This window comes from Schistocerca serialis, chromosome 5 (assembly GCF_023864345.2).
Source record: "Schistocerca serialis cubense isolate TAMUIC-IGC-003099 chromosome 5, iqSchSeri2.2, whole genome shotgun sequence".
Taxonomy (NCBI): domain Eukaryota; kingdom Metazoa; phylum Arthropoda; class Insecta; order Orthoptera; family Acrididae; genus Schistocerca; species Schistocerca serialis.
This window is the reverse complement of record NC_064642.1, coordinates 354,113,768-354,127,819: the sequence shown is the minus strand read 5'-3', so window position 1 is coordinate 354,127,819 and position 14,052 is coordinate 354,113,768. Positions and strand designations below refer to the sequence as shown.

At 43.8% G+C, this 14,052-nt stretch overlaps 1 protein-coding gene across 1 annotated transcript in view; it reads right to left on the bottom strand.

Moving 5' to 3' along the window:
- Window positions 1-1,665: 1,665 nt before the first annotated feature.
- Window positions 1,666-14,052, bottom strand: part of LOC126481936 (facilitated trehalose transporter Tret1-2 homolog) — a 58,510-nt gene continuing 46,123 nt past the window's right edge. The window contains exons 4-6 of the mRNA XM_050105896.1: window positions 9,283-9,684; window positions 5,394-5,720; window positions 1,666-1,986 (exon numbers count right to left, since the gene is read on the bottom strand). Coding sequence (XP_049961853.1) covers window positions 1,666-1,986; window positions 5,394-5,720; window positions 9,283-9,684 — 1,050 coding nt within the window. The remainder of the gene's footprint in view (window positions 1,987-5,393; window positions 5,721-9,282; window positions 9,685-14,052) is intronic.

Genomic DNA, 14,052 nt, shown 5'->3' with positions numbered 1-14,052 from the left:
ACCCCATCTGTATCTGCTACGCTTCCATACTTTTTATCACGTCAAGTGCCAGCAAGGCTACCAAGATGCATGCAACGTCGCGGTGGGCAAAATGTTTTGGCTTATCAGTGTATAGGTGACGCTGAATCGCGTGTTGAGAGGAATTATCCAGTCGAATTTGGTTAATGCTGCGTGTGGAACGTGCATATTTCGTTACCATCGTTTCGTGTCTGTTGTTTTTGGTGTGATTATCATGTGAGACGAAATACAAAATGAAAGTTCCGGACGTATGATTCAGGATCCAAACACATCAAGAAAGAAAGCCAGACAAGAAACAGGAAGTGAACTGATCAATTGTGTAGGAGTTCGGCAACGGCGAACGGTACAGGGACGACGTAGAACGCTCTGGTTGGAGTAAATCAGCTCAACGCGTGAAGTGTCGACTATAAAGTTGTTTTAAGCGGACTATAGTGAGTCTTCTTGCAGACTGGAAAGGGCTGGACCATTTCCAGCGTCAACATTTTCCTTTCAAGGACGGTGCCACACTATTTTCGGTGTACCACCAAAATCCGGATCTCACCAGTGATGGCAGGGCGAGTTAGATAGCAATGTCAGGTGACATCACAGTGTGTGTCGGTCTGCCACCTCCTCTGACACAGAAGGGTGGCTCTTTGCCGATCGCAGCTGTCTGCAGACTTTCTCTTGACGATTGCAGTGAAGGACGTTTAAACCTCGAGAAATTTATTCAGTTTCATGCAACTTGAAAACCAGGACAGCTAAGAAAGATCCCAATGACAAATTAGGGTTGGCTGTGTGAAACTTGTCGTTGCTGTTGTCAAGATGACAAAAAAAAAATGGCTCTAAGCACTAATGGACTTAACATCTGAGGTCATCAGTCCCCTACACTTAGAACTACTTAAACCTAACCGAAGGACATCACATATAGCCATGCCCGGGGCAGGATTCGAACCTGCGACCGTAGCAGCAGCGCGGTTCCGGACTGAAGCACCTAGAAATGCTCGGCCACAGAGGCCGGCTCAATGTGATCGTTTGATTTTTATTGTTCTGCTCATTGGCAGTTCATGGTGTTAGGGCGGTAGTGGCACAATGAAACATTTTGTTTTCTAATTATTTTTATTTTTTATTTTTGAGCATGTCAGTTGCTACATAGAGATACACACCATTTATCATTAGACAAAAAAGAAGCGAAAGTACTGCAGCAAGAGTGTTGAACAACACAGTGGGATACAAAACTCATATGCGTCCGCCTATGTAAAAACTGATATGTCTTGCTTTAGTAGACTCAGTTCGAGAATAAAAACAAAATTCTTATTCGCTTGAGATTCTTGATAGCTACTCCATTATGGCAGCAGCACACATATACATACAGTTTCCATTAATGAAACACACGGTCAGAACTGCCGTTCGTGGAGATAAAATGAATAAATTACGTGTCTGAAACCATTGTGATAAACTATGTCCACAACGTACTACACTTTAGATTCATAACATTGTTGATGATCTCTACTTCGAGTTTCAGAAAACATATCGCTCTCATGCTGACCGTCGAAAATTCAGTCTTCTGGAAGAGTCTACTGCTTGTCAACCAATTGTCTTCTCGCTACCGGTAGACCCGATCCGCGGAACATTTGCTTCCTCTACAGTTCCGATGTTACTATTGCTCACTTAAGCCTTTTCTGCAGACTCTTTGGTGCCAGCTGCTTTAGTATCCATCTCCTCCTTTATGTCTTCCAGAGAACGGCCCTTAGTCTCGGGGATGAAGAACCAGGTGAAGATGAGTCCCAGCAGGCAGAAGACCGAGAAAAACCAAAACGGCACGAACGATCCGAGGGAGTCGCCGACCACCTGGAACAGCTTGGTGATGCTGAACGTCAGCACGGAGTTGAGGACGCTGAATGTGGAGTTGCACAGTCCGCGCACCGACGAGGGCACCAGCTCGTTGGTCAACACCCACAGCAGTGCATTCGCTCCGACGTTAAAGGATATCTATAACAAAGATAGGAGAAACGTCAGTTCCACTTGTGCCACTTTACTTAACTGCTGCTGCCCAAAAATAGTAGCAAACGATGAAAGATGTGCCGTGGTGTCTTACGCTTACTGATACCGATATCCCACTTAGTAACACAGATCATTATGCCACTTTTCTGTGCTGACCAGAGTTTATTATCATGTAGGGCCTTACAGATCATCTGTAAGTGCCTATCAAAAAGTTTCTGTTTGAAGGCTGTACAGTCCAAAATGGAAATGCCAGTCAGGAAAAATCGTCTTGGGCATGGAGGAAAAAGATCGGCATGAGCACTGAGGAAATCGTCCTACTGACGGACCAGGTTGCAGGTACCTGTTTTGTTAAACCGTGTCCTGCGTGAAGCAGTCAGTAATTCTCTGTTGCAGACTCTCGTCCGACTGGAACATTGACTCTTCAGGGTCTTTTTTAAGGGACCGAAGGCATGATAATCGCACGGGCAGTGATCAGGACTAAAGAGTGGGGGCTCGAATGTCTCCCACTTGAGTCTCCCAGTTGAGGCTGGCTCCACCGATCGACGGGCGTCTTGTGTCGAATCACGAACTGAACGGAACTTGACGCACCATTCCAAAATGCTGCTTTTTGACGAACATGCTGGTCCATACAGATTCTTCGTTCTCTGATCTATGTCCACCGGTGTTTTTCTTCGAAAAGAGTAACAACTTACTGGTCCTGTTTAGACACTTGGAAATAACGTCGTCTCAGTTCATGTTTCCGCATTTACCACTTACACGACAGAAAGACACGAATATTACGAGGGATCATTGGAATGTAAACTGCGATCGGGCGCGAAATCGAAAGAACTATGAAAATCCGATGAATCTTTGCACAGATGTGTTGGGAAGCCTGTCGATCGCGTCACGTCACTCTTTTCTGTTTTGAGCGCACAGTGAGCACGTAATGATGCCTAGAAAATAGAGTCTCGCACCAAATATGAAGGCCTGCTGAGAAATTTCGTCTGTTGTCATGCAGCCCACATAAATTAACTGTCATGCATTTTCTTCATTCTGACAGTTCTCGACCGCAGTCTGCAGTGGTAATAAAGATGCTCCTGCAGCGTTTTCGATGCGAAGTGGGTTTGATCAGCCACAATACAACCCGTAATGGGCTCCCCCTGAGTTTCATCACTGCTGACATGACCCGCTGGCTATGAAGACAAAAGTTTTGGTACAGACTACGAGCTGTAGACCAGCGTAGAGAATTGGGGGAAAGTACAGGAGGATGCCTTCTACGTCAAGGGTGTAGTGAGGTTGGTTCAATGCTACGACAGTTGTCTAAATCGGATCCCTGATACCACTAACACAATGAATCTTTCTTGAGAACAAATTGAATTTACCAATAAGTGTTGAATATGCAATTGTTCATTTATGTAAAACGCAACAAAATAAGTACGTTCACGATATTGTACAACTGCAGTGTATAATTTAATTTGTACCTGGATTGTCCAGAGGCGTACACTCAAGGAGAATTGGAAAACATATTAGTTTCTCCCATATACGTTTAGCGATATGACTACGACCACAAAATAAAAGGGAGCAGTACTCACACCAATGTTTATTGATAACTGTTCTCCCCACGCAACGTTCGCGAATGGAAAAGGGAAGGGAGGAACAGATTATGGTATCAGAAGTATCCTCCATTATAATTGTAAGATTGCCTGTGTATATACACACTGCCCGAAAAAATAATCGCGACACCAAGAAGAAGTTGTGCGATATAACCGAAAGTTCGTTGGGTTATTTATACTTCTCAAAATCAAAGTTGATGTTTGATCAAATTTTGCGCCAGTAGCATAACAGTGGCGCTAGTAGCTCCACTATGAGGACGAAAATCAGGTTTGCTTTACATACACACAGTGACGGCCGTGAGCGTTAGTTACCTTTGAGACTGGCCATGGTGACTTGATGTCAGTCAGGGCGACAAAGATGCCATTATCAACACCTCAGTGAGTTTGAACGAAGTCGTGTAGTAGGGCTACGAGAATCTAGATTTTCCTTCTGCGATACTGCATAAAGATTTGACACGAATTTAGTCACTGTACACGATTGCTGGCAGCGTTGGTCACGAGAATGTATGGTCTCAAGAAGACCGGGCTCCGGACGGCCACGTTGCACTACCAAGATGGAAGACAGTCGTGTTCCGCGTATGGCTCTGCCGCATCGTAGTGCATCTGCAGCAGCAATTTGAGTGGCAGTTTGCACTACAGTGACACAACAAACTGTTACAAACCGATTACTTCAAGGACAGCTCCGAGCTAGAAACCCTGTAGCGTGCATTCCATTGATCTCTAACCACCGCCATTTGCTACTTCAGTGGCGTCAAACGAGAGGTAGAGGGTAGAGGGGACGTCTGTTGTGTTTTCTGATGAAATCTGGTTCCCGGTTCTGCCTCGGGGCCAGTGATAGCCGTGTGTTGGTCACAAGGAGGCTAGCTGGCGGTATGCAACCGACCTGTCAACGTGCTAGTCACACTGGATCTACACCTGGAGTGGTGGTCCGGGACTGCGATTTCGTATTACAACAGGAGCACTATTGTGGTTATCCTACGCACCTTGACTGCAAATTTGTACGTCAGTCTGGTGATTCTTCCTGATGTCCTGCCATTCGTGAACAGCATTCCAAGACCTGTTTTCCAACAGGATAACGCTCGCCCACATACCGCTTTTTAACCCAACATGATCTACAGAGGGTCCACATGTTGCCTTGGCCTGATTGTTCACCAGACGTGGGGGATATCATCGGACGACAACTCCAGTGTCATTCATAAATGGTATTAACCATCCCTGTGTTGACTGACCAACTGCAACAGATATGGAACTCCATCCCGCAAACTTAACTCCGTCACCTGTACAGCACAATGCATGCACGTTTGCATTCAAAATTCCGGATGTTTACACTCGTTATGAACGAACCAGTGTCCGCCCCCGGCAGCTGAGTGGTCTGCGCGACAGAACGTCAATGCTAAGGGCCTGGGTTGGATTCCTGGCTGGGTCTAAGATTTTCTCTGCTCAGGTACTGGGTGTTGTGTTGTCCTAATCATCATCATTTCATCCCCATCGACGCGCAAGTCGCTGAAGTGGCGTCAAATCGAAAGACTAGCACCCGGCGAACTGTCTACCCGACGGAATGCTCTAGTCACACGACATTTACAGTTTGTAATGTACCAGTATTTCACATTTGCAATGACTTATCTCGCGCTTACATTAACCTTTGATCTTGCAATGGTAATCACTTAAACATGGTATCTAGACTAACGTGTTCCAGAAATTTCATTATTCTAAATTATTTATTTTTTGGTGTGCAATGTTTTCCGTCAGTCAGATGTTACTACGTGTGGTGAAGTATAGAACAGACTGTAGAGACTTGCTTACGTAGTACAAGAGCAGCGTCGTGAGTGGCAGCCAGAAGAGGCTGTTGACCACCTCCTGGGAGCCGTACTCGGTCAGGTAAAAGTAGACGCCGATCACAGCCATGGCGATGGTGCAGCCCGCGAACGAGAAGAGCAGCATGGGCCGGCGGCCGGCGCGGTCCACCAGCAGCGTCGCTACGATCGAGAAGAACAGCTGCACGCTCAGCAGCACGATGGCCGAGACGCTCGCGTCCAGCGTGCTGCCGCTAGTCAGGAAGATCTGCGTCGAGTACGCGCTAATGGCCGCACTGCCGTTCAGGGCCAGCAGCACCGTGAACGTCAACGTCACCTGCCAACGCAAACGTTCACTCTAGCTTCAGTCTTCCAATGGCTCTAATTTTTTGATCAATAGAATCCTTTACACTGCACTACACTGACTGTTCAAAAGTCATTAGGAAGCACTGGATGTCATGCAAATAGCGAGTCACTATTCTGTGAGCCCTTAAACTGCTATAAAACGTCAGGCACGGAATCTACGAGATGTTGGAATCGTTATGTCGAAATTTGTCCACGTATCTTCCAGTATCACTCAAAATTGTTCCGGTGTAGTTGGTGTTAGATTCATTGAACATACGTATCAACAGCATCCCATAAAAGATTGACTGGGTTAAGGTGACAACCAAGGGGCATTAAGCCACGGCTGTGAATTCACTGGAGTGTTCGTCAATCCATGTGCTTTGAACCAAAAATTAGTGACATCCTGCATTGTCCTATTGCCGGCCGTGGTGGCCGTGCGGTTCTAGGCGCTACAGTCCGGAACCGCGGGACCGCTACGGTCGCAGGTTCGAATCCTGCCTCGCGTATGGATGTGTGTGATGTCCTTAGGCTAGTTAGGTTTAAGTAGTTCTAAGTTCTAGGGGACTGATGACCTCAGAAGTTAAGTCCCATAGTGCTCAGAGCCATTTGAACCATTTGAACCATTGTCCTATTCAAACATAGCATCTCCATCAAAAATGGTTCAAATGGCTCTAAGCACTATGGGACTTAACATCTGAGGTCATTAGTCCCTTAGACCTAGAACTATTTATACCTAACTAACCTAAGGACATCTCACATATCAATGCCCGAGGCAGGATTCAAACCTGCGACCGTTCAAGCAGCGCAGTTCCGGACTGAAGCGTCTAGAACCGCTCGGTAATAGCGGCCGGGCATCGTAAAGCCACAAAGGAATGCAAATTATCTGCTACCAAAAATTAGTGAGATCCTGCATTGTCCTATTCAAAACATAGCATCTCCGTCAGGGTATCATAAAGTCACAAAGGAATGATCTGCTAGACTGTTCACGTGACGTGTGTCTGACATTGGTTCTTGCAGCTTGGCAGTCGGCCCTAATTGCATCCATATGGGCGCAACCCAGCTAAAAACTCTCACTGGCAGCCTGGGTACAATCTTGATGACATGCATGATCCATAAGCTCATGGAACGTACGTTGCACTCTCATGCGCTGATTGTCTCAACACAGCTGAGACCAAGATTCATTGGACCATACTACACTCCGACACATATCCATAATCCAGTGTTGATGTTGTGTATAGAGGTGTCAGAATTCCGGCTGCAGAAGTATGTTATGTGCACCTGTTTCTGTACAGCGGTGGTAAAAACTGGTTCCTGTACCTGTACGAATTGTCGATGAAGTGATTGAGCGGATGTGCCAGCTGCTATCCGACTGTATGAAAACTATTCGTCGAAAAAACTTAATTCTTTCGCATCTGACTCATGTGCAATGAAGGGCTGAATTTATTCTCGTTATTTGTCATAGCTAGTGTGCTGTATCGAAATTTAAGTACATCGTAGTAACAAATTTCTGTGCCTGTGTAGGGATAAATCAGGTATGGTGCAGTTTGCACCATACGTTGGTGTGAGTGGGAATTATCGAAACTGTATGTAAGGCTGAGAGCAGAGCAGTGCACTCTGTATTTTCCAAATATTGATTTAAACGTAGAGGAGGGTCCACTTTGGCTGTATGCAACGTGAATCGTGTGATCTTGACGCACATCATATTTCATAAACAGCTAAAAGTTTCGAAACAATTTTTTTTTGAAAATGATAGCAAACAAAGCTGGGAGTATTTTTCTGTATCAGTAATACTCAAAACGTTTTTTTATGTCGAGATAAGGAATTAACTATTGCTTTTTTAGATTGAACGACAAACTTTCTTAGACATCATTTAATATCTCGTCTAAGAAGAACAGTGTGACCTCGTAGACGTTAATATCTACGATATTGTATGTGGGCCTGAAACCTGACGAAAATTTCACACTTGAAGCGCAGACCGCAAACCCCGTCCACTTCAAGAAAAAATAGAAACTGATTCATCGCATTTGTTTCATCCCATTGCGCTTCGCACGAAGCCCCACGCGTGTGTGCTCATGTTGGACAATTCAGCCGCTGGCGACCAATATTCTCTCGCGGTCGCCGCTCTGCCCGGCGTTCGCGACAGTTCACTTATGTCGGATGATTATTAATGTCACGTTTGTGACTACCGGAACTGTACGCTACAAATGCAAAATGGAAAGACTCTGATAGTCAGAAGGAGAACACGGTATAATCCGATTTCCCGTAAGTTTTGCGCAGTGGAAGAGGAGTCAAAACAAGCGAACACTTGTGTCGGTTTGTCCGTAGACAGTTTCTGATTGTCAAGATAATTTAGATGTCTTGTAGCGCCCCGTCTTCGAAACCCGATTCTTGTTTTTATTTATTAAACTTATTAATTTTTTTCATTTATCTACCCATATGTAAAAAGTGACTACAAGAATGTTTCTTATGAAATAAGGCGATACAAGGGCGTTACATCAATTGTAAATTTATGATTAGGTTCCACAGTAAGTGTCACACTTTTGCTGTTTAATGTATGTGTGTATGATATTTTCAAAGGTTAGAGTCTATTTAAATTATCATATTCTGATATTTCATTCTTATATCAAGTATTGTATCAGTTCTTATATTTTATTCTTATGTTTATTCTTCAGGAAGATTTGTTGCATGTCCTTGGATGATACCGATCATAGAAACATACAGAACATAGAACATCGAAACAGCATGAGCATAGCCCGAAGATAGGTTTGGCACGGTGGCATTTCTTCGTATAAATCACACTTGGGAAAAAAAGCGTTGTTATATTACCGAAGATTTCATACGTTGGCAATAATTTCGCAGAAAACCAATCATAACAGATCACTGGCGCTCGTCATTGATTATGTATCACGATACACTACAGGAATTTCACCGAAAACAGTAGTAGACGAATAAGGACAACGTTATTTCAATGTACTCTGGAAAGCATTCCTGTATTAATATTCTACGGACATGGATGGATAAACAAATAACAAAAAAAGTAACAATCAGGTTCTAATGTGGGACCGAAAATTGTGAAGCAGAGGCACTAGTCATTGCGCCACCATTTCTGCTGAACTATTTATCAGGTAGTAGGTACATAGCGAAACTAGAAAAGTTTAGATGTCATTTTCTCAGAAACGGCGAGTTTGTACCTACAAGCAGGACGTGTTCACTTATTTTCACCCCTCTTCCATTGAGCGAAGTTTGTGGGAAATCCGGTTATGGCACTTGCCGTGTTCTCCTCGTCAGCCTCAGTGCCTCACGTATAAAACCTATAGATTTTGATACGGAGATGAAGCACTATTATTTGTAGCAAAAAATGTTAAAATTTACAACAGAAAGTCTGAAAGTAACGTTCATGAGCGTGCAGTACTTATTTTGAAATTGAACATATCCGACAGAAAGCTCGTTACGTTTCGTTTCCACAGAATGAGATGGCTGTAACGCTTTGAAACCCGAAACAGGTGCCCCCCCCCCTCCCCCCCGTACAGAGAGATGGGGAGCGCCAGACTCACCGCCACAGCACGGCGCGCCCCGGGGTCTCTCCGCAGGGCTCGGAAGGCGTCGGCGACGCTGATCTCGTTCTTGCTGCGGTCGTCGACGGCCTTCTGGATGGCGTCCAGCTCGGCGCTCACGTCCTTCTCCGAGTTCTTCCCGCGCAGCCTCATCACCGCCGTCTTGGCCGCCTCTGTCCGGTGCTTGGCAACCAGGAAGTAAGGGCTCTCCGGCATCCACCAGAATATCGCTACGAATACGACGGGCCACGGCATGATGAACTCGGTCACCGCGAAGTAAGGCAGGTAGGAACCTACGATCATCATCAGGAACGAGCCTGTCCCGCCCATCAGTGTGAAGAGCGTGATCAGCATTCCTCTGACGCGGTCCTCCGCTATCTCCACTAAGTACAACGGAATCACCTGTAGGTAAAATAGATTTTCAGTTTAATTTTCATTCATGAGCCTTAATAGTAATTCTGGTTGACAAGCCCATCATTGCTTGGATATTCATTTTGCCAATCTTCTATTAGGAAAAAAAAAACCAAAAACAAAAAGTCACATCTCTATGTACTCGTATTATACTTTTGAAATCATGAAACAGCCATACAAAAAATATGTATAATGTATAAGCACACTAGCCTACAACGTGATTTTGTAAATGTCGGTATGGCAACGCTTCTTCTCAGCTGTATGCACGGCTATCGTTACCGCCCACAGCCGTTTGAGATTCGCAGTTGAAGACTGTCAAAAGTGCTGCCACGTGTCAGGGATTTACTTTAGCTGAGTCGACTGAGGGAATCTCTTAGAGGTAATTAATAAGTGTATTTAAACTTCATGCATGATGCGGTGTTTTTTTCGTGAATTCCAGTGTATACTACACTATTTTTCTCGAACTGTGTAGCGCGCAATACTATATTTGTGCAGGTACATTCAACGGTGTATGTGGATGCTGTCTGAAAAATGTGTTGCGAAAAGGTTTAGTAGAAAAGAAATAATGAACTTAAATGTGATGCATGATGCGGCAGTTTCTCACGCATCTCAGTGTCCATGTCGTCTCATCTCCTGAACTGTAAGTGGTACAGTGATATATTTTTGTAGGTGCATTTAGGGGAATTAATTGATTACTTCCCACGAATTTATTGCGAATACAGTTTGTAGCACAGAAGTAAGACGTTTAAATGTCATGCGTGATACGGCAGATTTTCACGCATCTCATTGTTTATGACGTCGTATCTCCTGATCTCTGATAGGTAGGTCGTCCTTACCTCCACATCAACCGTTGCCTACCGTAACGGACATGTGTTCCTCGTTTTGTTGAAATCCGTCAAGTGGTTAAGGTGGAGATATAGAAAACACACACACACAAACACACACACACACAAACACACTCACTCACCCCCCGCCCCCCCACACACACAAACATTCATTTTTATAGTTTGTGTGGATTTCGTTTGGTTCATAAAATTTTGCTTTCTACGTTACTTATGTACGTGTTGGAATAACTAAGCCGTACCTGAAGAATGGAAGCCAGCTTAAGTTATTTCTATATGTAAAAAAAAAAAGCAAAGGGAAAGGCACTCCTAGAGGAATATGTTGACTAGATGCAGGGTATAAATTTACTGTAAAATTCCCAATCAGATACTGCCAATATTTGCTGACACGTAATTGCAGAATAAGAATCGGACTTCAAAAAGGGACGTGCGTGTAATGATATGTTTATTATAAGACAGATCATCGTAAAATGTAGTGATTTGGACTCTGAAACGTATATAGCATTTATTGATTACGAGCAAGCCTTTCATAAGGTAAAAAGACCCATTTTGTGGGAAATATTAGACACAAACGGTTTTCCTAAACATCTCATGGACATTAAAAATCTATAGGTAAACATAAAACAGATAAAAGTTCAAGATCTAAAATGTCGGGCGATATTTTAATAAACCAAGATGTTCGACAAGGCTTGTAGTCTATGACCCACTACATTTAATTTACTTAGTTATGTAATAGAAATTTAAAATACATTTAGGAATTAAAATAGAATCTAGCATGTTATTAAATTTTTATTTGCTGATGACCACGTAATCATACAGAAAATAGAACATAATTTACAAAAAGCAGTATATTTATTGAGCCAATAAGCAACATATTACAACTTAACTATATATGCAAGTAAGACAGAGGAAATGGCTCCCAAAGGAAAGAATCCAGAATGACTGAAATTAATAATAAATGAGAAAATTTTAAAACAAGTAGATCTATACCACTTGTTACGTAGGTTGTCATATTAGTTTTAACTATGACAAAGACATAATTAATAAATTTAAAACTATCTGCGGAACTTTTGGAAGAGCGTTGAGAAACAAACAAGAAAGGAAACAAAAATGAGACTCTATGAAGTTATGGGTGTAGCTACTCCTGTCCATGGTTCCGAATCATGGACAACAAAAACAAAAACAGCAAAATCACATATGCAGGCAGTAGCGAAGAAGTTCATGAGATATGTAAAGGGCTGTAATAAAGTGGATAAACTAAGGAATAGCACAAAAATCAGCTTTTAAAGTATTTCAGTTAATGACAACGTACATGAGAATACAATGAAATGAAATGATCATATTGATAGAACGATAGAAAATAGAATGTCAAAAAATAGCGATTTAGCGGCCGACTGGAAAGAGAGAACTAAATAGACGTCGTAAGAGATGGACAGATGATAGAGACCGAAACAGGTGACCGTAACACCTAATTCTTGGAAGCAGATGGTGATGATACACTACTGGCCATTAAAATTCCTACACCAAGAAGAAATGCCGATGATAAACGAGTATTCATTGGTCAAATATATTATACTAGGATTGACATGTGATTACATTTTCACGCAATTTTGGTGCATAGATCCTGAGAAATCAGTACCCAGAACAACCACCTCTGGCCGTAATAACGCCTTGATAGGCCTGGGCATTGAGTCAAACAGAGCTTAGATGGCGTGTACAGGTACAGCTGCCCATGCAGCTTCAACACGATACCACAGTTCATCAAGAGTAGTGACTGGCGTATTGTGATGAGCCAGTTGCCCGGCCACCATTGGCTAGACGTTTTCAATTGGTGAGAGATCTGGAGAATGTGCTGGCCAGGGCAACAGTAGAACATTTTCTGTATCCAGAAAGGCCCGTACAGGACGTGGAACATGCGGTCCTGCATTATCCTGCTGAAATGTAGGGTTTCGCAGGGATCGAATGAAGGGTAGACCCACGGGTCGTAACACATCTGAAATATAACGTCCACTGTTCAAAGTGCCGTCAATGCCAACAAGAGGTGACCGAGACATGTAACCAATGGAAACCCATACCATCAGGCCGGGTGATACGCCAGTATGGTGATGACGAATACACGCTTCCAATGTGCGTTCACCGCGATGCCGCCAAACACGGATGCGACCATCATGATGCTGTAAACAGAACCTGGATTCATCCGAAAAAATGACGTTTTCCCATTCGTGCACCCAGGTCCGTCGTCGAGTACACTATCGCAGGCGCTCCTGTCTGTGATGCAGCGTGAAGGGTAACCGCAGCCATGGTCTGCGGGCTGATACTCCATGCTGCTGCAACCGTCGTCGAACTGTTCGTGCAGATGGTTATTGTCTTGCAAACGTCCCCGTCTGTTGACTCAGGGACCGAGACGTGGCTGCACGATCCGTTACAGCCATGCGGATAAGAAGCCTGTCATCTCGACTGCTAGTGATACGAGGCCGTTGGGATCCGTTCACGGCGTTCCGTATTACCCTCCTGAACCTACCGATTCCATATTCTGCTAACAGTCATTGGATCTCGACCAACGCGAGCAGCAATGTCACGATACGATAAACCGCAATCGTGATAGGCTACAATCCGACCTTTATCAAAGTCGGAAACATGATGGTACGCATTTCTCCTCCTTATACGAGGCATCACAACAACGTTTCACCAGGCAACGCCGGTCAACTGCTGTTTGTGTATGGGAAATCAGTTGGAAACTTTTCTCATGTCAGCACGTTGTAGGTGTCGCCATTGGCGCGAACCTTGTGTGAATGCTCTAAAAAGTTAATCATTTACATATCACAGCATCTTCTTCGTGTCGGTTAAATTTCGCGTCTGTAGCAATTTTGCGTGGTGTAGCAATTTTAATGGCCAGTAGTGTAATATAATTCCAGTCAGTGTGAAAGATCATCAGGCCTCGAGACGGAAATACACTCCTGGTGGAAACAGTTTACTATCAGTATCTATGTGTACTGGGTGTCTCAGGAGGAATGGTTAGTATTCAGGCATATGAGAGGAAGGATCACTGGAAGCTTAAAAGTATTGTAAACTTTGGCTCTTAAGAGCTGTGAGCACCTCTTCATCTTCGATACCGTGGAACAAAAAGCTCGAGATTTTTGCTTGCCATACTGTGGGAAGAGGTAATAGAGCCCAAAACAAGAAAATTTTTTTTAGGTAACATAAGCTCAAAAATGCATACCTTAAGAACTGTGAGCATTTGTTCGGTAGAAGATATGTATTTTATGGTAGCGAAGATGAACACGTTCTCATAGCTCTTGAGGCCTGCTTAGTGGACATTTTTGTCTTGTTTCTTTCCATGCTACCTTCTCACAAAACACAGAAAGCAAAGAGCTTGCAGTAGAAACGAGAACGAACAATCACACCTAAGTCACGACTAGTCGGAACTCATGTACTGACTCACCAGACAGTAGGGCATTGCGGAGGCTGAATGAAAAAATCGCATGAAATTAGCGGAAGGAATACGTTTTGAGTTATA